The 27,006-nt window shown below is 47.8% G+C and overlaps 1 protein-coding gene across 1 annotated transcript in view; it reads right to left on the bottom strand.

Moving 5' to 3' along the window:
• RBM25 (RNA binding motif protein 25) overlaps positions 1-27,006 on the bottom strand; it is a 350,786-nt gene that overhangs the window by 255,166 nt on the left and 68,614 nt on the right. Inside the window, exon 4 of the mRNA XM_030214739.1 lies at positions 19,617-19,787. Within this exon, the coding sequence (XP_030070599.1) occupies positions 19,617-19,787 (171 nt within the window). The remainder of the gene's footprint in view (positions 1-19,616; positions 19,788-27,006) is intronic.

The following is a 27,006-nucleotide window of genomic DNA, read 5'->3' as shown; positions in this document are numbered from 1 at the left end:
GAGAAAAATACACTCTTTCCGCAGAAGCAATCCACAGTGACCAATTTGCCCTAGGACAGTACCTGCCGGGGAGGCTCTAATTGGTTTATGAAATAAGTGTTCCCAGTATTTAATCAGCTGAGTCCAAAAATGATAAATAGGGGGGCAATACCACAAAGCATGAAGTAAGGTTGCATCTGTCCCTCCACATTTAGCACATGTTCCCACAGTCAGACATCCGGCATAGAAGGCTTGTTTAGGAGAAAAGTACTCTTTGGTGAGGATATGAAATTAACATTGCATTATGAATATAACGTGGGATCATGAATCAATCTCTGCAGCATTTCTGCTCAAATACATAATTATCCTTGCGCCGTGTATCAGTGCTACATAATTCTTGCCTGGAGCCACCGAAAGTAATTTCTGATGTATACTAGTAATCAAGATTCGGTATCGATTTAACGGTTGAAAAAAATCTCCAACACCGGAATCACTCCGTGAGAATAGTTACCCAAAACTGATTTAACATAATGAGAGACCTGAAGGTATGCCTAAGTAGTTCAATGGGTGGGGTTGTAAAACTTGAGAAATGGATACATAGGGCTTTATTGTTCCATCTCCCATCAGAAGATCCACTACATAAAATATCCCCTGACGTGCCCATTTATGAAATATTCCTTTTGACTGACCTGGTCCAAAATCCAAATTCCCCACCAACGGTAGGAAATCAGTACATATAGGGTTCTTGCCTGAATATTTCAACAAGCATATCCAAGCGTGACGCATAGGCTTCAACAGCACATGTGATTTCCATCGTTGGGGGAGCCTCTCTTGGGGCGCGTGTAATATAGGTAATGTGGGTTATAGCAGAAGAAATATGTCTCCCTCCAAAGACCAACAGGTATAGTATTCCGTCCCCAGAATCCAATCAGCTAAGAGATCCACCCAATGAATCCTAGCACCTCAGTGGTGTCAGGCTATGAGAGATTTAGAAGATTGTTAATAATTTAAATATTGGACCATATTGTTAACAGAGTCAACAATATAAGAGCATAAAGATGACAAAATGTAAATCGGAAGGGAGAAAAAAATAATATCATCAAGAGAAAATTGACTGGAAATTCGCAAGTGGAGGCGCCTCCCGTCTGCTTTTTTTTTTCCGGGCCTCCATTTGCGAATTTCCAGTCAATTTTCTCTTGATATTATTTTTTCTCCCTTCCGATTTACATTTTGTCATCTTTATGCTCTTATATTGTTGACTCTGTTAACAATATGGTCCAATATTTAAATTATTAACATTAATCTTCTAAATCTCTCATAGCCTGACACCACTGAGGTGCTAGGATTCATTGGGTGGATCTCATGTGAAGGCATGTCATGGGTGTCACAAACTGTGGAAACCATGTGGGCCAACAACCTCAACATCTGCAGAGCTGTGACCTACTGTGAGACTCAAACCTGAGAAGCCAGAGTGACTAAAGTGTCCATTCTTGGTCCTGGGAGAAAAGCGCAAACCTGCTGTGTATTGAGCAGGGCTCCAATGATTTCCAATTGTTGAGCAAGGCAAAGATGGGAATTAGGGTAGTTTATAACTAACCCTAGTAGCTCTAGCACCCGCATAGTCATTCACTTGGACTCCTGAGCACTGTCCTTCAACGTGCTCTTCACCAGCCAATCGTCGAGATAAGGGAACACATGGACTCAGTCTGCATAGCAACACCGCAACTACTGCTAGACATTTGGTAAATACCATAGAAGCTAACGCGAGGCCAAAAGGCGACACGCGGGACTGGTAGTGATGTGTTCCCAGCCAAAATCAGAGATACTTCTGGTGGCCTTGAAGTATCGGGATGTGGGTATATGCATCTTTCAAGTCCAGAGAGCATAGCCAATCGTTTCTGAATCACTGGTAGAAGGGTGGGAGGGAAACTATCCTGAACTTTTCTTTGACCAGAAATTTGTTCAAGGCCCTTAGGTCTAGGACTGGATGCATTCCCCATCTTCTTCTGCATGCGAAAGTACCTGGAATAGAATCCCCACCCTTTCTTTCCTGGTGGAACAGGCTCAAACACACAGGCCTTTAGAAGGGCGAAGAGTTCTTCTGCAAGTACCTGCATGTGCTGAGAGATGAAGTAGTGAGCTGTCGGTGGGCAATTTAGAGGTTTTTGAAGCCAACTGAGGCTGTATCTGAGGCAAACTACTTGAAGAACCCACTGGTCAGAGGTTACAAGGGACCTTTTGTAGAAAGCCAGTCAAAGCTCATCCTTTGCTTTGACTGGGGAGCAGCATGGGTCTTAGGTGCATGCTGTAGACAAGAACGACCGCGCTGGGGTTGAGCCTGAACAAGCTGGAGAGAAGTGGTGGTGCACCTATGTCTCTGAGTAGTAGGCACCCCTGCTCAACTTGCCAAAAACCTCCTAGATGAGGCTGATGCAGAAGGCGCCCGGAGGGAGAGAGAAGAGATGGTATCAGTGTATTTCATGATTTGGTCAGTGACATCCTTAACCTTTCTCTCCAAAAAGATTATCCCACCTTGCATGAGGCATCCATCAACCTCTGCTGAACTGACTGTTTCAAAGTCAGAAACATGCAGCCATGAGAGTCTGTGCATTGCTATACTTAGAGCAGAGATCCTGGATGCCACATCAAAAGTGCTATAAGCACCCCTGGCTAAGAACTTTCAACACGCTTTCTGCTGCTTTACCAACTGGAGTACTGACTCAGACTGCTCCAGTGGAAGACAGTCCACTAAGTCCAACAGCTTACGCACCAAGTCCCACAAGTACAGGCTCATAAAGAGCTGGTATGATTGGAAATGAGCATTGAGGTCTGGAATCTCTTCCTGTCAAAAGAGTCCAAGAACCTAGCTTCTCTGCCTGGGGGTGCCAAGACATAGTCTCTAGAACTCCTAAACCTTTTGAGAGCGGATTCCACCACCATGGAATTGTGAGGCAACTGGGGCCTATCAAAACCAGGTGTGTCGTGGATCCGATACATCAGATACATGGTGTTGATCTTCTTTGGCAAGACAAGGACCGACAGAGGGGACTCCCAGTTCCTATAGAGGACTTCCTTGAGTACCTCATGGAGAGAGACAATCACAGCCTCTCTAGGAGGGCACTCGTGGTCCAGGACCTCCAGCATCTAAGCCCTGAGCTAATCCTCCACTTCCAAACGGAATAGCCTCAGCCATTTTTTTTATAAAGAAGGCAACAAAAGGCTTTCTCCTTGCAAGTGGAGGGGTGGGTTCAGACGGGATGCCATAGGATTCACCCTCCGAAAAGTACCTTGTCAGACGGGATGCCATAGGACTCATCCTCTGAAAAGTAGCTTGGATCCTCCTCTGACTCCCATGAACGTTCTGACAAACTCCTCGTGGAGGGCTGAGACCGTGCCTGCCTCAACTTAGAGGAGCCATGTCCCTAACAGGTGCATTGAGCTCCCGATACTGATTCTTGGTCTTCGCCCAAAGCTCAGTGTCAAGACTCTCAGTGCTAATGAGGACAATGTTGAATCCTCACATCGCCTCGGGGTCAGGTCCGACACTGGTCGGTCCTGGGGGCCCTGTCCAGCAGCCAGCGTCAACACAGGTGGAGACCCACCAGATGCACTAGTGCTCCCAGTGTCTATGAGTCTCGAAGCAGCCATATGGGCCGATGTTCCCAATGCCGATGTAGTCTTCGACTTTGATGCTGACGTCAAGGACTCGTACCTGGCTCCAAAATCCTCTCGTGTTGGGCCTCTCTGGCAACCTGAGTACTCTTCTTCATCCGACGACAAAGGACACAGTTGGCAGGGCTATTGTTGGGCCCTAAACACTGAAGACACCAAGAATGGGAGTCTTTGCTAGAGATTGTGTGATCGCACCGGGAACAGTGCTAAAAGCCACTGGGAACTTTAGTGGGGAGAAGTAGTGAAAAAGACAAATGCCCACATAGTATTCTCCCTGTCAAGGGGTAAAGATCAAGATCCTCATTTGATACCTAGCCATATCATGTATGCCAATATGGATGAGCAGCACCAGATAATAGTCAGAAAGTTTGCGGAGCATTATCAACCCTACTAATGTCCCCAATCTAGGCACCAGGCAGACAGCACACCCTGTGGGACACCACATCTTAGTCAGCAGATAGATGCTTCTATATCCCTCAGAAGGCAGTCACCAACCACTACTAACTCTTGCTTTCTAGCAATCACTGATTTGGCAATTTCCATCCAGTACCTGGGATGTTGTTATCACTTCCTCCAAGGGCTGCATTTTGATTCTTCAGTTCAAGGGAAGGTGGAATTGGGGCATGAATTCTGCAGGCTCAGGTAGTCTATATAATGTGTTCCCTTCATCTTCCTTGAAAGGGGGCGTGAGACTATCTGATGGCAAATACAGGAACAGCTTCAGCTTGCAACTCCTCACAAGACTGTGGTTATCTTCACACTTTGAGTGTAACTTTATTTATTCATTCACTACATTTGATACCCCAAATGTAATGTTATAACATTCTTAGTGGGTGCCAGAGATGAAAAGCCATAGCAGATGGCAGATAAAGCCTATAATGACCCATCTGGTATGCCCAGTAATGTGGTTATGGTTGTAACTGCTGCTTTCTGCAATTGTCCTTTGTTGAGGGTTTTTAACAATGGCTCCATGCAGATTACTCCCCCAGATTTTCATAAAAGTGCAAAAGCATACTGCTATTCTGAGTTGAAACAAACAACTTGTGTCCAACCCTTGACATTTAGGGATCACTTTGTGTGTATTTCATGCCTTTTTGAATTCCATCAACATTTTTAGCTCTACATCTTCCTCCAGGAAGGCATTTCAAGCATTCACCATACTTTCTATAAAAATATCCATTGACCCTGACTATTAGTCTACCTCTTTGCAGCATCATATCATGTCCCCAAGTTCAACAGCTTTCTTTCCTTTAGAAAGGGTTCGTTTCTTGTATTTATTATGGACATTTCCCACTCGCAGGAACATCTCTTAAACCTGCTGTCCTTTGTTGACACGGAGGAAGCATGATGTGTCAAATCAATCTCAAATTATTATTTATTGAGGGGAAAGGGGGACTCAAGAGGGCAAAGAGTGAGGGGAAATAAGAGGAACTCCTCAGTGGCAAACATTCAATCAACCAGAAGGGCCAAGTACTCATGTAAAGCGAATGCTACATACCTGTAGAAGGTATTCTCCGAGGACAGCAAGCTGATTGTTCTCACTGATGGGTGACGTCCACGGCAGCCCCTCCAAACGTAAACTTTACTAGCAAAGGCCTTTGCTAGTCCTCGCACGCCGATGCGCACCGCGCATGCGCGTCCGTCTTCCCGCCCGAACCGGCTCGTGTTCGTCAGTCCCATACGTAGCAAGACAAAACAAAACAAGGGGAGACAACTCCAAAGGGGAGGCGGGCGGGTTTGTGAGAACAATCAGCCTGCTGTCCTCGGAGAATACCTTTTACAGGTATGTAGCATTCGCTTTCTCCGAGGACAAGCAGGCTGCTTGTTCTCACTGATGGGGTATCCCTAGCCCCCAGGCTCACTCAAAACAACAAACATGATCAATTGGGCCTCGCAACGGCGAGGACATAACTGAGATTGACCTAACAATTTATCCAACTAACTGAGAGTGTAGCCTGGAACAGAATAAAAATGGGCCTAGGGGGGTGGAATTGGATTCTAAACCCCGAACAGATTCTGAAGCACTGACTGCCCGAACCGACTGTCGTGTCGGGTTATCCTGCTGCAGGCAGTAATGAGATGTGAATGTGTGGACAGATGACCACGTCGCAGCTTTGCAAATCTCTTCAATAGTGGCTGACTTCAAGTGGGCCACCGACGCTGCCATGGTTCTAACATTATGAGCCGTGACATGACCCTCAAGAGCCAGCCCAGCCTGGGCGTAAGTGAAGGAAATGCAATCTGCTAGCCAATTGGAGATGGTGCGTTTCCCCACAGCCACTCCCCTCCTGTTGGGATCAAAAGAAACAAACAATTGGGCGGACTGTCTGTTGGGCTGTGTCCGTTCCAGATAGAAGGCCAACGCTCTCTTGCAGTCCAATGTGTGCAGCTGACATTCAGCAGGGCAGGAATGAGGACGGGGAAAGAATGTTGGCAAGACAATTGACTGGTTCAGTTGGAACTCTGACACTACCTTCGGCAAGAACTTAGGGTGAGTGCAGAGGACTACTCTGTTATGATGAAATTTGGTGTAAGGGGCCTGGGCTACCAGGGCCTGAAGCTCACTGACTCTACGAGCTGAAGTAACTGCCACCAAGAAAATGACCTTCCAGGTCAAGTACATCAGATGGCAGGAGTTCAGTGGCTCAAAAGGAGGTTTCATCAGCTGGGTGAGAACGACATTGAGATCCCATGACACTGTAGGAGGTTTGACGGGGGGGCTTTGACAAAAGCAAACCTCTCATGAAGCGAACAACTAAAGGCTGTCCAGAGATAGGCTTACCTTCCACACGGTAATGGTATGCACTGATTGCGCTAAGGTGAACTCTTACAGAGTTGTTCTTGAGACCAGACTCAGACAAGTGCAGAAGGTATTCAAGCAGGGTCTGTGTAGTACAAGAGCGAGGATCTAGGGCCTTGCTGTCACACCAGACGGCAAACCTCCTCCATAGAAAGAAGTAACTCCTCTTAGTGGAATCTTTCCTGGAAGCAAGTAAGATGCGGGAGACACCCTCTGACAGACCCAAAGAGGCAAAGTCTACGCTCTCAACATCCAGGCCGTGAGAGCCAGAGACCGGAGGTTGGGATGCAGAAGCACCCCTTCGTCCTGTGTGATGAGGGTCGGAAAACACTCCAATCTCCACGGTTCTTCGGAGGACAACTCCAGAAGAAGAGGGAACCAGATCTGACACGGCCAAAACGGAGCAATCAGAATCATGGTGCCTCGGTCCTGCTTCAGTTTCAACAAAGTCTTCCCCACCAGAGGTATGGGAGGATAAGCATACAGCAGACCTTCCCCCCAGTCCAGGAGGAAGGCATCCAATGCCAGTCTGCCGGGGGCCTGAAGTCTGGAACTGAACTGAGGGACCTTGTGGTTGGCTCGAGATGCAAAGAGATCTACCAAGGGGGTGCCCCACACCTGCAAGATCTGGCGCAGTACTCGGGAGTTGAGCGACCACTCGTGAGGTTGCTTAATCCTGCTCAACCTGTCGGCCAGACTGTTGTTTACGCCTGCCAGATATGTGGCTTGGAGCACCATGCCGTGACGGCGAGCCCAGAGCCACATGCTGACGGCTTCCTGACACAGGGGGCAAGATCCGGTGCCCCCCTGCTTGTTGATGTAATACATGGCAACCTGGTTGTCTGTCTGAATTTGGATAATTTGGTGGGACAGCCGATCTCTGAAAGCCTTCAGAGTGTTCCAGACCGCTCGTAACTCCAGGAGATTGATCTGCAGATCGCGTTCCTGGAGGGACCAGCTTCCCTGGGTGTGAAGCCCATCGACATGAGCTCCCCACCCCAGGAGAGACGCATCCGTAGTCAGCACTTTTTGTGGCTGAGAAATTTGGAAAGGGCGTCCCAGAGTCAAATTGGACCAAATCGTCCACCAATACAGGGATTTGAGAAAACTCGTAGACAGGTGGATCACGTCTTCTAGATCCCCAGCAGCCTGAAACCACTGGGAAGCTAGGGTCCCATTGAGCAGATCGCATGTGAAGGCGGGCCATGGGAGTCACATGAACTGTGGAGGTCATGTGGCCCAACAATCTCAACATCTGTCGAGCTGTGATCTGCTGGGACGCTCGCACCCGCGAGACGAGGATCAACAAGTTGTTGGCTCTCGTCTCTGGGAGATAGGCACGAGCCGTCCGAGAATCCAGCAGAGCTCCTATGAATTCGAGTCTCTGTACTGGGAGAAGATGGGACTTTGGATAATTTATCACAAACCCCAGTAGCTCCAGGAGGCGAATAGTCATCTGCATGGACTGTAGAGCTCCTGCCTCGGATGTGTTCTTCACCAGCCAATCGTCGAGATATGGGAACACGTGCACTCCCAGCCTGCGAAGCGCCGCTGCTACTACAGCCAAGCACTTCGTGAACACTCTGGGCGCAGAGGCGAGCCCAAAGGGTAGCACACAGTACTGGAAGTGACGTGTGCCCAGCTGAAATCGCAGATACTGTCTGTGAGCTGGCAGAATCGGGATGTGCGTGTAGGCGTCCTTCAAGTCCAGAGAGCATAGCCAGTCGTTTTCCTGAATAATGGGAAGAAGGGTGCCCAGGGAAAGCATCCTGAACTTTTCCTTGACCAGATATTTGTTCAGGGCCCTTAGGTCTAGGATGGGACGTATCCCCCCTGTTTTCTTTTCCACAAGTAAGTACCTGGAATAGAATCCCAGCCCTTCTTGCCCGGATGGCACGGGCTTGACCGCACTGGCGCTGAGAAGTGCGGAGAGTTCCTCTGCAAGTACCTGCTTGTGCTGGAAGCTGTAGGATTGAGCTCCCGGTGGGCAATTTGGAGGTTTCAAGGCCAAATTGAGGGTGTATCCTTGCCGGACTATTTGAAGAACCCAACGGTCGGAGGTTATGAGAGGCCACCTTTGGTGAAAAACTTTCAACCTCCCCCCGACCGGCAGATCGCCCGGCACTGACACGTTGATGTCGGCTATGCTCTGCTGGAGCCAGTCAAAAGCTCGCCCCTTGCTGAGGCGCACGCTGCTGACGAGAGCGAGCGCGCTGGGGCTTAGCCTGGGCCGCAGGCTGTCGAGAAGGAGGATTGTACCTACGCTTACCAGAAGAGTAGGGAACAGTCTTCCTTCCCCCATAAAAACGTCTACCTGAGGAGGTAGATGCTGAAGGCTGCCGGCGGGAGAACTTGTCGAAAGCGGTATGGTGGAGCTGCTCTACCACCTGTTCGACTTTTTCTCCAAAAATATTGTCCGCTCGGCAAGGGGAGTCCGCAATCCGCTGCTGGATCCTATTCTCCAGGTAGGAGGCACGCAGCCATGAGAGTCTGCGCATCACCACACCTTGAGCAGCGGCCCTAGACGCGACATCAAAGGTATCATATACCCCTCTCGCCAGGAATTTTCTGCACGCCTTCAGCTGCCTGACCACCTCCTGAAATGGCTTGGCTTGCTCAGGAGGAAGCTTGTCCACCAAGCCCGCCAACTGTCGCACATTGTTCCGCATATGTATGCTCGTGTAGAGCTGGGTAAGACTGGATTTTGGCCACGAGCATAGAAGAATGGTAGGCCTTCCTCCCAAAGGAGTCTTCTAGAGTCCTTGCCCGGGGGCGCCGAAGCATGCTCCCTAGAACTCTTAGCCTTCTTTAGGGCCAGATCCACCACACCAGAGTCGTGAGGCAACTGAGTGCGCATCAGCTCTGGGTCCCCATGGATCCGATACTGGGATTCGATCTTCTTGGGAATGTGGGGATTAGAGACTTAGTCCAGTTCGCCAGCAATGTCTTTTTTAGGACATGATGCATGGGTACTGTGGATGCTTCCTTAGGTGGAGAAGGATAGTCCAGGAGCTCAAACATTTCAGCCCTGGGCTCGTCCTCCACAACCACCGGGAAGGGTATGGCCGTAGACATCTCCCGGACAAAGGCCGCAAAAGACAGACTCTCAGGAGGAGAAAGCTGCCTTTCAGGGGAGGGAGTGGGATCGGAAGGAAGGCCATCAGACTCCTCGTCAGAGAAATATCTGATGTCCTCTTCCTCTTCCCACAAGGCCTCACCATCGGTATCAGACACAAGTTCATGAACCTGCGTTTGAAGCCGTGCCCGACTCGACTCCGTGGAAACACGGCCACGGTGGGAGCGTCGAGAGGTAGACTCCCTCCGCCGACGTCGTCGGGGAGCCTTCCTGGGAGGCGGCACCGATGTCGGAGACCTCACCCTGGGCAAGGGGCCAGCTGGCGCCTCACTCGACGGTACCGGAGGGGAAGGGCGCAACAGCTCTCCCAGGATCTCTGGGAGAAAGACCCGGAGAATCTCGTGCAGAGCGGCTGTGGAGAAAGACATGGAAGCCGATGCAGGCGTCGAAGTCAGAGTCTGTTCCGGGCTGTCCAAGGTGGAGCGCATCGACACCTCCTGAACAGAGGGTGAGCTGTCTTCTCGGTGCCGATGCCTACTGGGTGCCGACTCCCTCGGCAACCCAGAGCTCTCGGTACCGATGCGGGAAAGAGACCGGTGTCGATGCTTCTTTGACTTTTTCAAACGAAGCATGTCACCGGAACTTCCCGGTACCGACGAGGAAGACGTAGAATCCAACCGTCGCTTCCTCGGGGCCGAGGCCGAAGAAGGTCGGTCTCGGGGGGGGGGGACTGTACCGCAGGAGCCCTCAGGGTAGGGGGAGACCCACCCGAAGGCTCACCGCCACCAGCAGGGGAATGGACAGCCCTCACCTGCACTCCAGTCGAAGCACCACCGTCCGACGACATCAGCACTAGTGGAGGTCCCGGTACCACCAACGCCGACGCAGCCTTTCGATGTCTCGGTACCGACGATGCAGAGGGTCGATGCCTCGATGCAGTCAATGCCGAGGTCGAAGGTCTTGAAGCTGTCAACGTCGATGCACTCGATGCCCCCGGTGCTGTTGCCGACGAAGAGCCCGAGAACAACACGTTCCACTGGGCCAATCTCGCTACCTGAGTCCTTTTCTGTAAAAGGGCGCAAAGACTACAGGCCTGCGGGCGGTGCCCAGCCCCCAGACACTGAAGACATGACGCGTGCCTATCAGTGAGCGAGATTACCCGGGCGCACTGGGTGCACTTCATGAAGCCGCTGGAAGACTTCGATGACATGGGCGGAAAAATCACGCCGGTGAAATCAAAACTCGCAATGGCGGTAAAGGCACCAAAAATAGGGAGAGAAAAAACCCAAACCGAGGCCTCAAAAGGGCCTACCCCGAAAACGAAAGGAAACTTAGCGGGGCAAAAACTGGAAACACGGGAAAAAGGGTAAGACCGTAAAGGTCTTCTTCCAAGTACTTTTTTTTTTTTTTTAAAGCAAAAACTCAAAGACGCGCGAGGGTCAACTTGAGGGGCGCAAAACGGCGCAAACACGACCGTCCCGAGCGCGGACAAAAGAAGACTGACGAACACAAGCCGGTTCGGGCGGGAAGACGGCCGCGCATGCGCGGTGCGCATCGGTGCGCGAGGACTAGCAAAGGCCTTTGCTAGTAAAGTTTCCGATTGGAGGGGCTGCCGTGGATGTCACCCATCAGTGAGAACAAGCAGCCTGCTTGTCCTCGGAAAATAGCAGGTACAAATTTAAACTGAACGTGAATCCTGAAGATTGTTTTCCAACTTTCTCCCAAGGAAGGAACTTCAGGAAATTAGAACAGAACCTGAAAAACAGATTCACAGCATACAGACAATCATACAGGGAGGGCTCATGGCTTCATCTGCTATGACTAAAGGAAAGAAAATTACCAAGGTAAGAACCTAATTTTCCCTTCCTTGTCATCAAGCAGATGAAGCCATTACGTATGGGATGTAACAAAGCAATCCCTAGATAGGGTGGGAACAAGCCACACCACGCGCTAGCACTTGTGCACCAAAACGCGCATCCCTCCTGGCAGCCACATCCAGCCTGTAATGTCGGGCAAAGGAGAGCTTAGAAGCCCATGTTGCTGCACTGCATATCTCTTGAAGAGAGAGTGCTCCAGTTTCAGCCCAAGAGGAAGAAATCGCTCTAGTAGAATGTGCCTTAAAGGCTACAGGCGGAACCCTGCCGGCCAGCAGATAAGCTGAAAAGATAGTTTCTTTGAGCCAGCGGGCAATAGTGGCTTTAGACGCTGGAGACCCTCTGCGAGAACAGGATAGCAAAACAAACAGATGATCAGAAGTCCTGAAAGAGTTAGTAACTCGCAGATACTGCAGCAGAGTCCTGCGCACATCCAAAAGGTGCAGCTGCCCAAAAGATTCTGGAAACTCTTCCTCTGAAAAAGAGGGCAAGAAAATAGGCTGGTTTAAGTGAAAGGCTGAAACCACCTTAGGCATAAAGGAAGGCACGGTACGAACCGTGACTCCGGACTCTGAAAATTGCAGAAATGGGTCTCTACAGGACAGCGCCTGGAGCTCTGACACCCGCCTCGACGAGGTAATGGCCACCAGAAAAACGGCCTTCAGTGTCATGTCTTTCTCCTATGCTCGCCGAAGCGGCTCAAAAGGAGATGCATGCAGGGTTTTCAAAACTAGCCCCAGGTTCCAAGCTGGACAGGGTGCTCGCACTGGAGGTCGGAGCCGAAGCACCCCTCTAAGAAACCGTGCCACATCTGGGTGAGCAGCCAAAGACACGCCTTCCACCTTACCACGAAGGGAGGCCAACGCTGCCACCTGCACCTGCAGGGAATTATAGGCCAAGCCTTTTTGTACACCTTCCTGCAAAAAGTCCAGAATCGGCGAGACAGGAGCCCGCATTGGAACAATGGCTCTGGAAGCACACCAAGACGCAAACAGGCACCAAATCCTGGCATAAGCCACGGAAGTGGACCGCTTGCGGGCTTGCAGGAGAGTGGAAAAAACTTTATTGGAATAACCTTTATCCCTCAATTGCGCCCTCTCAATAGCCATGCCGTAAGACCAAAGCGGCCGGCGTCCTCCATGGCTACCGGGCCCCGAGTCAACAGGTTTGGTACCAGAGGTAACGGCAGAGGAGCCTCCAGGAGCATCTGTCGGAGGTCTGCATACCAAGGTCTCCTTGGCCAATCCGGGGCGATGAGGACCACTTCTCCTGGGTGCAGCCGAATCCGCAGGAGCACGCGCCCTATCAAGGGCCATGGGGGAAACACATAAAGTAGACCCGGAGGCCAGGGCTGAGCCAAGGCATCCAACCCCGCCGAGCGAGGATCTCTCCGTCTGCTGAAGAAGCACGGGACTTTGGTATTGGCACTTGTCGCCATTAGATCCATCACGGGCTTGCCCCATTTGGCACAGATCTGCAGGAATACTTCGTCTGCCAGATTCCATTCTGCTGGATCGATCTGATGCCTGCTCAGATAATCGGCCTGCACATTGCTCTGACCTGCAATATGAGCTGCCGACAGACACTGAAGATGCAGCTCAGCCCAGTGGCAAATCAGTTCGGCCTGCGCGGCTAGTGCTCTGCACCTTGTTCCGCCTTGTCGATTTATATAGGCCACCGTTGTCGTGTTGTCCGACATCACTCTGACAGCCAATCCTTCCAGGGTCACTTGAAAGGCCAGAAGCGCCTGAAACACCGCTTTCAACTCTAGGCGGTTGATGGACCACTCCGACTCCTCGGGTGTCCATAGACCCTGGGCATGCTTCCCCTTGCAGTGTGCGCCCCAGCCCTTCAGGCTGGCATCTGTTACCACTAGGCACCAAACGGGGAGCGTCAGCGGCATTCATCGCCACAGCATGCTGTCCGAGAGCCACCACTCCATGCTGAGACGAGCCGCAGGGAGCCAAGTAAGTCTGCATTGGTAATCCTCAGAAATAGGAGACCATCTCCGGAGTAGGGAAAACTGTAGAGGTCTCAGGTGCGCTCTCGCCCAGGGTACCACTTTCATCGTGGCTGTCATCGATCCCAGCAGCTGGACAATGACCCAAGCTCGCGGGCGGGGCATCCTCAGGAGCAGACGGACCTGATTCTGAAGCTTGCACCGCCTTAGCTCGGGTAGGAACACATAGCCCGAGACTGTGTCGAACCTGGCCCCCAAAAACTCTAGAGATTGTGAAGGGGACAGGTGACTTTTGGCCATATTGACGACCCAGCCTAGAGATTGCAGTACTGAGACCACTCTGGCTGTAGCTTGTAAGCTCTCTGTTGCAGAGTCTGCTCTGATGAGCCAGTCGTCTAGGTACGGGAGAACCCTGATACCTTCTCGCCTGAGAAAAGCAGCTACTACCACCATTACCTTCGAAAAGGTTCGGGGAGCTGTGGCGAGGCCAAAAGGCAAGGCCCTGAACTGGAAATGTTTTCCCAACACCGCAAACCTCAGAAACTTCTGGTGCGGGGGCCAAATCGGTATGTGCAAGTAAGCTTCTTTCAGGTCTAGAGACATGAGAAACTCTCCTGGCTGAACCGCCGCAATGACGGAGCGCAGGGATTCCATGTGGAAATGCCGCACTCTCAGGGACTTGTTCACTTCTTTTAAGTCCAGAATAGGGCGAAAGGACCCACCTTTTCGCGGCACCACAAAGTAGATGGAGTATCGGCCGCAGCCTTGCTCGGCAGGAGGCACCGAGGTCACTGCCCCTAACTGAATCAGACCTTGTAAAGTCTCCTCCACCGCCGCCCGTTTGACGGCAGAACCGCATCGGGACTCCACAAACACGTCTCTTACTGGGGAGTTGAATTCTATTCTGTATCCATCTCTGATCAGGTCCAGAACCCACTGATCTGAGGAAATCTTGGCCCACTCCTCGACAAAGAGGGAAAGCCGTCCTCCGATGACAGGCATCGAGGAGAGGGCCGGCGCACCATCTTTGAGAGGGTCGCCCCTGAACTCCTGGTCTTGAGCCACCGGCTGCGGAACGCTTGTCCGAGCGAAAGGAGTTCCTCTGCTGACCAAGGACACATGAAGTGAACCCAGCAGAACGCCCCGGGCGGTACCTTCTAGCTTCACGGAAGCGAGGTCTGTACGAGGAGTGGACCGCCTGGCCCTTAGAGGAAGGCCTCTGCCTATCTTCGGGCAAGCGCTGGGGTTTTGGATCACCCAGGCCTTTCACAATTTTCTCCAACTCCTCACCAAATAGGAGAAGTCCTTGAAAAGGCAACTTCACCAACCTTTGCTTAGAGGCCATGTCCGCTGCCCAGTGTCGTAGCCACAGACGACGACGAGCCGCCACTGCTACTGCCATTTGTTTAGCCGAAGCTCTGATAAGGTCATAAAGGGCATCAGCCAGAAAGGACAAGGCCACCTCCATCCGCGGAGCCACATCCAAGAAGGGCTCCGCTCCATCTCCGGGCTGAGCCACTGCCTGTTGCAGCCAAGCTAGGCAGGCTCTCACAGCATAACAGCTGCATGCAGACGCCCGAACAGTGAGACCTGCAATTTCAAAGGACCGTTTCAATGCTGTTTCCAGCCTACGGTCTTGAACATCCTTCAGGGCAACACCTCCTTCAACAGGGAGGGTAGTTCTCTTTGTCACCGCAGTGACTAGGGCATCCACTGTAGGCATTTGAAAACGAGCCATATGTCCCTCACGCAGAGGGTATAACTGCCCCATAGCCCTGGAAACTCTCAAAGGTCCCTCGGGGTCAGCCCACTGAGCCGAAACAAGCTCTAGGATGGAGTCATGCAAAGGGAAGGCCCGAGCAGCTTTCTTGGTACTAGCCATCCTGGGATTACCCGAGGAGGCCATGCCACTGTCAGGATCTTCAATCGAGAGGGCCTGCAGGGTATCTGAAATAAGCGCTGGCAGCTCATCACGGTGGAAAATCCTCACCGCGGAGGGATCATCCAGATCCTGTGGTAAATCCGCACCTGACTCTGGTTCCTCAGACCAAGAACGTCTGTCAGAGTTCTCCGAATCCTCACACCCCGACCACGGGGGGGAGGGGAGGGGGGGAAGGGAAGGTGCACCACAATCTGAAGGGGAATTAACCCTTCTGCGCTTATCTTTAGGCCAAGCATCCGGGAAAAAAAGCCTCACTGGGCAGTCCCAGGCCAGAATCCATCGGGGGGGCAATCAGAGGAGCCTCAGGCTTCCTTCCTTGAGGAAGGGCTCTTTTCATCATGTATGCTTTATGCAGCAAAAGCACAAAATCCGGGGAGAAAATCTCACCCTGGGCACCCAAATCCTGTCCGGTGCTAGCCACTCCTGAAATAACCTCATCTCGAGGTGCCCCACCCGGCTCAGGTCTCTCCGTGTCCACGGAGGCCGCGCCATGTGGTGTAAGCAAAATGGCGCCCGCTGCCAGCTCAGAGCGGGAAGAAACATCGCTCGCCATGCTCGGGCCGGCTCCTACACCAATACAGCACGATTTACAGAGCCCTGCTGCTGATTTGCGCTTGCCACAAGTGGAACAGCGCTTTACATTGTCCGCAGCCATCGCCGAAAAACGGCGGTACAATCCAAAATGGCAGTTTCGCGCCAAAATCGCCCCGATCGCGGGCCCACCCCAGAGGAGTTGGAAAACACTCTTACCTCAAAGGATCTAGTGTACAACTACAATCCTGCTGAAAATCAGGTCAAAAACCTCTTTTCCAGCGTCTCTGCGTTTAAAAACGCGACGCGACTTTTTTTTTTTTCTTTTAAGCTGTGAGGAAAGCAGAGGTATTGAAGACTCCGGAGGCTCAGATGAGTGGGAAAGGCAGGGAAAGGGCGAACCTATATGCCTGCATCCACTGTTGGTGGGTAAGGACAGGGAAAGCAAGGCAATATGTCCACATCCACAGAGGTATGGGTAAGGCAGGGAAAGGGCTAACCTATGTGCCTTTAAAGTGAAGCTGCTATAGCCTCCAACACCCCGGTTAACAACTGGCAAGCCAGGAACCACCTCCCGGCAGATTTTTCTGGAGCTCGAACAAGCTGCAGCCACCCTGCTAAGGGAGATAGAGAATACTGAAGAGGCAGTGGAGCTAACTGGCCAAGAGGGCACTGTGAAAGTTTGAGTGCTCTCTATCTCCCCTGCTGGTTGATGGACATAACCCATACGTAATGGCTTCATCTGCTTGATGACAAGGAATGACAGGTATCTTCACTCAACTTACGACCCAGACCATGCTCTCCACAAGCAAATGATATGAGAGGTGACCGCTGCGTAGTATGCAACAGAGTTGGCCCAGACATGCTAACGTCCAGTTGGGATGGACTCTAATGCCCTGATAGCACAAGTGAGCTGCAACCTCCACCATCACCTTCAAAAAGATGCAACGGGCTATCCCTAGGTCGAACAAAAGAGCTCAAAACTGAAACTGATGACCCACAACAAACATGCAGGTAATATTTCTGGTCCACTCTGATGCGAACATGCAGATAATTGCCGAGAGAAAGGTCTCCATCTGAAAACGCAGAACCTTGAGGCAGGAGTTTATCCCATTGAGGTTGAGGATGAGCTAAAAGAAACCCCTTTTCTTTGGGAATAGAGTAACACCCCTGCCCCCTGTTCAAAGGTCAGTACTGATTCCACTGTGCCCAGGTCTAGAAAATGCTGAAAAGTGAGCAAGACAGACTGACATTTTGCAGCTGAGCCACAGTGCGAGACCATGAAGGTATCAGATACTAGATAAGCAAATTCTAGAGTATGGCCCCAACCACCTTGAGGACCCTCTGGTCCAAGGTGATGCGGGCCCGCTCATTACTGAAGTGGGTCAATCTGCTCTGAGGCAGCGAGATACCCAGGGCACCCTCAATGCAAACCCCTGGATCCTCAGGGCATACCAGAAGGCCTCGAGCCTCTGGACATAAGTACATAAGTATTGCCATACTGGGACAGACCAAAGGTCCATCAAGCCCAGCATCCTGTTTCCAACAGTGGCCAATCCAGGTCACAAATACCTGGCAAGGTCCCAAAAAAGTACAAAATATTTTACACTGCTTATCCCAGAAATAGTGGATTTTCCCCAATTTAATAATGGTCTATGGACTTTTCCTTTAGGAACGGGAAGGGAAAGGGGACTTGATATACCGCCTTTCTGAGGTTTTTTTTGCAACTACATTCAAAGCGGTTTACATATATTCAGGTACTTATTTTGTACCAGGGGCAATGGAGGGTTAAGTGACTTGCCCAGAGTCACAAGGAGATGCAGTGGGAATCGAACTCAGTTCCCCAGGATCAAAGTCCACTGCACTAACCACTAGGCTACTCCTCCACTCCTAAGACATCCAAACCGTTTTTAAACTCTTCTAAGCTAACCGCCTTTATCACATTCTCTGGCAATGAATTCCAGAGTTTAATTACACGTTGAATAAAAAAAAATTTTCTCGGATTCGTTTTAAATGTACTACTTTGTAGCTCATTGCATGCCCCCTAGTCCTAACATTTTTGGAAAGCGTAAACAGACACTTCACGTCTACCCGTTCAACTCCTCTCATTATTTTATAGACCTCTGTAATATCTCCCCTCAGTCGCCTTTTCTGCAAGCTGAAGAGCCCTAGCTGCTTTAGACTTTCCTCATAGGGAAGTCGTCCCATCCCCTTTATCATTTTCGTCGCCTTTCTATGCACCTTTTCTAATTCCACTATATCTTTTTTGAGATGCGGCAACCAGAATTGAACACAATATTAAGGGGACTGCAAAAAGGGCCTGCTAGGCCCTGGGACTGAACTGGACTGGCACTCATCCCCACAAAAAGCAAGTACCACTCTGAGAAAGGGACCTTGGATGAGGGAATACTCTAGCTTCCCTTCTGGTGAAGCTCAGGGAGCAAGTCTCTCCCATGTCCTTGTTGCATTTCTCCATATCCTCTCTAAAGAGCAGCCAACCCCTAAATGGAAGCAGAGAAAAGCTCCTTGGAAACTGCACTCGCAGCCCAGTGACGCAGCCAGAGCCACCTCAATGGCCAACGAGGTGATGTGTACCAGATCATGCAGATCATCCAAAGCGACTACCTATGGGGACTGGCAGCTGCTACCAGTTTGAAATGGCCTTGCTGCATTTCTCCATATCTTCTCTAAAGAGCAGCCAACCCCTAAATAGAAGCTGACTGAGAAAAGCTCCTTGGAAGCTGCATTATATTTGAACACCCGTCTTCTTGGTGACTGCTGTGAGCAGGCATCCACCTTGGGAAACTGCCAATACCTCTCCACCTTGACCAAAGAGAAAGGATACAGCCTATACAATATCCTGAACGACTGTAGGATCCCGTTCAAGGCCTCCTACTCTGCCAGCATCATGCAGGGCACCTTATGCAGGGGAACATGGGGGGGGGGGGGGGCCCCGAAAGGCCCGCCCTCTGAGGACTTAGCCATGAAGCTGAATCAATTATGTGGGAAAAGTTCTTCCCACTGAAAAAGCTTGCTTGTACGACTCAACAGTAAGGACGATGCTGGATTTCAGAAGACACTGCATGAAGCAAACTGCTAAATGAAAAATCAAATATATATGTTGGGAAACTAACCATTTATTCAAATACTACTTCAGTCACTTGAGTGTCTAACACCATCATTTTAATGATAATTTTGATGGCTGCTGCAGTGCGCAAGTTAAAACTCACAATTTTTACCTACAAGGAATAAGAATTTGACCTTTACTGTCCCTGGTTCTCCCATCAATGTCCATGTGATCCTGGTAAAGTCATATCACCCTTCACTACTTCAGGTACAAAAACTTAGACTGTAAGCCCTCTAGAGAAGAAAAAATATGAACTGCAACTCGCTTTACACACAGACTTGGAAAAGCAAGCAATTGCATTCAAAATTCAAATTGTGCCTCCTGCTCTCACCAGAAGATTGTTTTGAGCCACTCAAAATTATAATAAAGCTGAATAGTTACTCTTATTTTTCCAATGACCTAAAGCAACAGGGAAAATGGTTATATCTGACAAAAATTACAACTCAGAACAGTGTTCTTATGGATTAATCACCATATATATTGCATTCAGCTACTAACCCAACAAGGCTATAACAGGTACAAAAACCATTCAATCCTTACAATCCTTCATAGGAATTACTGCATACTAGTCAAAACAGAAGTCAAATGAACAGACTGCACAATCAAGACTAGTGCCAGAACAAAACTGCAGTTTTGCAATCAGAAATGTACTTACTGCTAGAAGCTGTCTGATAAGCATGTCCGAGGCCTTCTCAGAAATATTTCCAACGAAGACTGTTGTAGTAGGACCACTGTTTTCTTCATGTTCTTTACTTTTAAGACCTAGATGCTCTTTTCTGGGTCCCAGGTGCTTTCCAACCATGGACACACCAGTAGGTACTAATACCTGAGAAAGAGAAAAAGACTACAATTTAGACTACACCCCCCCATGAATTACTATTCTTTTAACCTCACAATTTTCTGCAGACAAAATATGGCACTACATCAGGAAAAGTAATACTTCTGACTCCTACATGAATATGGATAAACTGGAGGTTGTACTCAACACAGATCTGTAGAATGGTGGTCAAAGCACACAAACATGATTAGCGGCCCTGGCTGGATTCCTTTACTAACTACTTCCTTTGCGACTTTGAATCTCACCTAGATTACAACCTGGTGGGGTAGATTTCCTACAAACAGCTAATGAAAACTTCCAGAGAAGCAGCCATGTTAGTCTATAATAGCAAAAAAAAAAACGAACAAGCGGCTACTGGCATACTTACAAACTAAACAATTTATTGAAGCATGGACTTTCAAGGACAAATGTCCAATATGTCAGATGTACCCATATTTTTTTTTTTTTTTTTTTATTTATAACAATTTTATACATAAGATCAAGTATTCAACTTGTTTGAAAAGTGGTACATTTCATATCGTATACAATTTTAGAAGATAATTAACAAAAAAAGGAAAATATTTTAAATTGAAATCCCCACTCAAGTCCACAATATGGGATTCAAAATGAGAAAAGAAAAGTGGAATATTCTAACAGGAATAAATTTCAAAAGACAATCACTTGAGAAATTCACAGGCTACACTATTCGGTGTCTTAATTATCATATCAAAAGGGAAGATGACATTTTCAATTTTCCTTATTTTGTCTAGACACTAAAAAAGCTGTTAATTGGGTTGGTTCAAAAAATACATATTTAAGGGATTGGTATTTTACCACACATTTGCAAGGAAATCTAAGAAAGAAAATTGCTCCCAGCTGTAACACTGCTGGCTTCATCAAAAGAAATTGTCTTCTCTTTTTTTGTGTCTCACGAGAGACATCAGGAAATATCTGGATTTTTTGTCCTAAGAACTCTTTGTCCTTATTTCTAAAGTATAATTTCATTAGCCATGCCTTGTCTGGTGGTAATGCTACAGTCACAATCAGTGTAGTTGGAATGACGGGGTCATTTTCTGAAGACTCAAGTATAGCTGAAATATTAAGATCTTGTTTCTGGTTTTCTTGGTTTAATATTGGAAGGTAATATATCCTGGAGAAAGGTGGAATCATCTCTTCTTTAAGTTCAAGTATTTCCATTAAATACTTCTTTAACATTTCCCTAGGGGATTTAGATAACTGTTTTGGAAAATTTAACAAACGAAGATTATTACTTCTAACTGAATTTTCCAATAGTTCAGTTTTTTTCCCGCAAGAAAATCAAATCTTTAACCATAGTCTCTTGTTGAGTTTGAAATTTTTTTACCTCCAAGATCCTATCGTTATCCATTTGCTCTAATTTTCAACTTTAATTTCCAAAGTTTTAATTTTTGCTCATGAGCCAAAAAATCCTGATTCAATTTATTTACTTGGGGGGACAAGAGATTTTCCAAGGCCAACTATCAAAGTCCACAACGAATCCAGCGTTACTTCCGCTGGTTTTTCAATATCAAAAGCAAATTGTGTGGATAGTACCTCTTTATCTGAAGTTTTCTCCAACAACAAAACAGCAGCTTTTTCCACCTTCGATGGAATAGGTGTTTGTGTCCAAGATCTCAAGTCACCTCCAACCGGATCTATTTCCTCCCGGCCCTGTAGACTAGCACCACTTCGGGAAAGCAAGTCCAGAGACGCCTCGGTTGGTGTGCTATACCCTGCAGGTTGCGGGGGCGGTTCCCTCGAGTCGGGGCTGAGCGTCAGCTCGAGCCCAGGAGAAGCTTCCGGACCTCCACTCGCTCCGGCGCTACTCAGCGGGCTACCTTCCGACATTTGGATTGCCGAAATAGTTGGAGTAGATGCTGCCTGAAGTAATGTTCGAATATCCTGAGAGGTAAGAACTTGCCGTTGCGGGGCTTTGGAGGCAGGACGGCCCCGTCTTTTCGGCATGTTTGAGTAAAGTTTCCTTTCAGGGAGCTGAGTGTGCCTGCTAGCGTCTCAAGGGCGCGGCCATCTTGAATCCCCGTACCCATATTTTAATTACCCCATGAAGTGCTGTCTACAGAAACGGTGATGTATATAAACTAGCTGTCATACAATGTAACATTCTCTCTTGGCCCCACAGCCATTATCTGACTGACCACTTAGGGTCTTCCATACAAATGTAAGTCAACAGGTGCTTGTCTTAATCAGGCAGGGTGTACACATGCACTGGTGAATACGGACACTTCTTAGCATATCATATAGGATGTATTTGAAATATCACTCAGTTCACTTTTTCAAAGAGAATCCTATTACAGATCATATTACATTGAAAAACTGTAAATTTGGTCTTACCTGCTTATTTTGTTTCCTTGAATCCACCAGAGCAGTCCAGATATATGGGTTTTGCCCCTCTGCCAGCAGATGGAAAGAGAATTAAAGTTTGGGGATCCTGCCCTACAGAAGGCACCGGTGCAGCCTGCAGGTCTCCGATATTGCTGTACAAAGCTAACCTCAAATCTAACCTGGATCCTCAAATGTGGAACAGGGGGTACCAAAGGTCCTCATCAGAGCTACCCCCCCCCAATGAACAAGAGATCCATAGGAAAAAAAAGTAGGTAACATTTAAGAAACACCAAACGTACAGATAAAATGGCTGGATGAAGGACGTGTCTGGTATAAAGGAAAGAAAATTAGCAGATAAGACCACATTTTCCCTTCCTTATCCTTCGCTAGACCAGCATAGATGTGTGGGATTAACAAAACACTTATTTAGCTGGAAGGGACCCCGAAACGCTTGCCTTAAGAATGTCCATGCCATGTTATTTTCAAGTCATCCATAGGGCACACCTTGCACAGCTCCAGCTACCTAAAGTGGGAGCTGGGCATTTCCTTATCTGTATTAAATGTGGGGTCGCACAGGGTACTTTTGTGCATTCCTTTTGAGGATGTGTGAACTTTTGGTCCTCTGTTTTGCGCTTTGTGGAGTCTATTTTTGGATGTTCCATTCGTGGCTAAGTGGAGCTGTTGGTTTTGGATCAGCCAGGAACTTTTTGGGGAGCTTCTAAGGAACATATTATATTGTTCCGTAAGCTTAGCTTGGTTGCACAGAAGTGTAAATTGAAATATTAGGTGTTGTCACTTTCCCCATCCTTTTGGCATTGGTGGAACCAAGTTCATTTTCTTGCCACATGGGCGGCAAGGAGGCATATTTTCAAAGCACTTAGCCTTCCAAAGTTCCATAGGTTTCTATGGAACTTTGGAAGGCTAAGTGCTTTGAAAATATACCTCAAGGGGTTCCTTTAAGCAGAAAATTTGCTTTCTAAAAGTATGGGAGGCTTATTTTTATATATTGTCCCCTAGGGGCCGTGGTTTTTATTTAATCATTTGTAGCTTTCTTTTCCAGCATCAAGAATTGAGTTCTATTGTGGGGTAGGGTAGGCATCTAGGAGTCATCAGAGTCCAGATTCTCGGATTCTACTGAATCGGGCATGGGTGTTTTGGGTGGTGTTTGGGATTAGCCCTGTTATGGGTGTGGAGGGAGGATACAAAATGTTAAATGTTTGATGAATTTTTGACTGTTCAACTGGTTACATGTTTATATGGCTCTGTCATCAATAAAAATTGTTGCAACCTTAAAAACGTCCATACCAAAGGCTGCATCCTCCCTGGCCCGAATGCCGAAACAGTAATGCCATGTACATATGTAAGGATGACCATACATCATCATTCACCACCACAGGCTCAGTGCCCATAGGTGTCCAAAGCCTTCTCAACTATTTCTTTCCATTGGTTTGTCTAGTGCAGCGTGGTTTAATTCTTAATCAACATCATCATCTACCCATTCTCTGCACAGTTATACATGTCTATTGGGGCCATCCATCATTTTAAATACCAATGTGTTAGTCTGTGTTCATTCTGCAAATATGTTCAAAAAGCTTCAGCTTCCCCTAATTTTCTACATTAACATTTCTTTTGATTATATCCCCTTGTACAATTCTTCGTTACTTACCTTTGGTGACCATGTACCTGCCCTGCAAATCTCTGCAGAAAAACTGCAATGCAACTTGGCCCAAGAGGTCATCTGGGCCCTAGTCGAATGGGCTCTCAGCCCCTTGAGAACCACATACCGTTTTGGAGTTTAAGCCAAAGAAATTGCCTCCTTTAATTATCTTGTAGACTATCACGTCTCCTTTCCTTGGCCTCAAGCAGGACAAATGAGCGGACTACCAAACACTACTGGTCACCTCCAAAACAGATCTAATAGATACAGTTCCTGAAATCTGCTTGCACAATCCTCCTTGAGAAAGGATGACAGTGGATTGACATGAAAATCTAACTTCACGTTAGAGAGAGAGAACACCATATAGACAGAAACCACTGCTTCAATGAAATTGACAAAGGGCTCCCTACAGCAGGCTTCTCCCAAGTCGAAACATAGAAACATTGAAAAATGATGGCAGATAGATCCCATGCATTTGTCTCAAGCTTTCTTGAATTAAGATAAGTTTTCACCTCCACCATCTTCACCAGGAGGCCATTCCACAAACTCATGATCCTTCTGTGACGATTTATTTTCTCAGGTTACTTCCGAGTCTATTCCATTTCACCTTCATCCATTGCCCCCTCATTCCAGAAGGAGATTCGCCGCCTGTGCATTTATGCCACGTAGGCATTTAAATATTTCTATCATATCTCCCCCTCTTGTCTTTCTTCTAAATAACACATAGAGATCTTTAAGTCTGTCCCCATATGCTTTATGATAAAGACCCACTGACCATTTTAGTAGTAGCCCGCTGGACCATGCTGTTTATATCTTTTTGAAGGTGCAGTCTTCAGAATTGTACAGCATATTCTAAATGAGGTCTTGCCAGTCTTGTACAGGGGCATTATCTCCTCCTTTTTCTTATTGGCCATTCCTCTCTCTATGCAAACAACCATCCTTCTAGCTTTCGCAATCACCTTTTCTATCTTATCTGTTTGGCCACCTTAAGATCATCACATACAATCATACCCAAGTCCCACTCCTTCATGTACAAAAGTTCTTCATTCCCTAAACTGTACCGTTCTCTCAGGTTTTTGCAGCTGAAATGCATAACCCAGCTTTTTTTTTTTTAAGTATTTAAAAAAAAAAATCTTATCTGCCGATTTCCAGACTATTCCTCAAGATCACTAGGTCCTTCCTCAGGTTATTCACACCATCAGGGGTGTTTACCCTATTGCAGATTTTGGTATCATCCGCAAAGAGGCAAATCTTACCAGACAGCCCTTCAGTAATATCACTTCAAAAAATGTTAAAAAGAACTGGCTCAGGAACCGAACCTTGCAGAACACCGCTGGTAACACGCCTTTACTCAGAGTGAGATCTATTCAACCAGTTCCTAATCCAGCCAGTCACTTTAGGGCCCATATCGAGGGCACTTAGTTAATTTATTAGTCGTCTATGCATAATCGTGTCAAAGGCTTTGTTAAAAATCTAAATACACCACATCTAGTGCTCTCCCTCGATCCAACTCTCTGGTCACCCAGTAAAAATAAATTAATCAGATAAGTCTGACAAGACCTGCCTCCAGTGAAAACATGTTACCTCGGGTCCTGTAATAAACTGGATTCCAAAAACTTAACTATTTTCTGTTTTATCGTTTATTTATTTTCTATACCGTTTCTTAATTGCATACACAAACCAGAATGGTTTACATTTCTTTAAAATACACAAAACTTTAAAATAACCTACAAGAACTCCATTTCTTTGACAGGAAAGCACGGCAAACCAAAAGCATCCATTCTGAGAATAAAAACAACAATAAAACAATCCATTCATAACAAATTAATATGAACAAACATATGTTTTTTTCTGCATATACATTCTGCCCGTTTCCCTTTTTTTCATCCCAGATTACTTTCAAACATATTTTGGAATAGGTATGTTTTTAGAAGTTTACGAAACTTAACATACGACTCTTCTTATCTGATAATTTTTGGAAGGCAATTCCAAAGAGCAGGAGCTACATAAAAAAATGATGACAGTCTAGTAGATTCCCATCTAGCCTTTTTAGGTGATGGAATTATTAACTTGTTATTTAATGATCGAAGTGTTCGTATAGGTGTATAGGGCAGAATGACATTCGCTAAGTATTGAGTCAATAAATGTAAAGCTTTAAAAGTCAAAGTAAGAATTTTAAATCTTATTCTGGCTTCAACTGGAAACCAGAGAAGATGATACAAAAGAGGTGTGATCCTGTCATATCTTGTGGCTCTGCAAATAATACGAGCTGCGGTGTTCTGTATCGCCTGCAGACGTTTTTAAAACTGTTCCCATTAAATGAAGATACATACCTGTAGCAGGTATTCTCCGAGGACAGCAGGCTGATTGTTCTCACGAATGGGTGACGTCCACGGCGGCCCCCCGAGATCGGAAATCTTCCTAGCAACAAAAGATTGCTAGAGCCTTCGATCGCGGCCATCAGCTTCCCGCCCGTCACGCGAGAGTCCCATCAGTTTGATAACAAAGCAATGAAGGAAAGACAACTCCAAAGGGGAGGCGGGCGGATATGTGAGAACAATCAGCCTTGCTGTCCTCGGCGCATACCTGCTACAGGTATGTATCTTCATTTTCTCAGAGGACAAGCAGGCTGCTTGTTCTCACGAATGGGATATCCCTAGCCCCCAGGCTCACTCAAAACAACAAAGAAAGGTCAATTGGGCCTCGCAACGGCAAGGACATAACAAGGATTGAACTATGAAGAAAACATCTGAGAGTGCAGCCTGGAACAGAACAAAAATGGACCAAAGGGGGTGGAGTTGGATTCTAAACCACGAACAGATTCTGCAGCACCGACTGCCCAACCCGACTGTCGCGTCGGGTATCCTGCCGAAGGCAGTAGTGAGATGTGAATGTGTGGACTGAAGACGTTGCAGCCTTGCAAATCTCTTCTATAGTGGCTGACTTCAAATGGGCCACTGACGCTGCCATGGCTTGAACACTATGAGCCATGACACGACCCTCAAGAGTCAGCCCAGCTTGGGCGTAAGTGAAGGAAATGCAATCCGCTAGCCAATTTGAAATGGTGCATTTCCTGACAGCAACTCCCCTTCTGTTGGGGTTGAAAGAAACAAATATTTGGGCGGACTGTCTGAAGGGGCTCCACATAGAAGGCCAATGCTCTCTTGCAGTCCAATGTATGCAACTGACGTTCAGCAGGGCAGGTATGAG

Source organism: Microcaecilia unicolor, chromosome 9 (genome assembly GCF_901765095.1).
Source record: "Microcaecilia unicolor chromosome 9, aMicUni1.1, whole genome shotgun sequence".
NCBI classification, from domain to species: domain Eukaryota; kingdom Metazoa; phylum Chordata; class Amphibia; order Gymnophiona; family Siphonopidae; genus Microcaecilia; species Microcaecilia unicolor.
The sequence above is the reverse complement of the archived record's forward strand: the minus strand, read 5'-3'. Positions and strand labels throughout refer to the sequence as shown.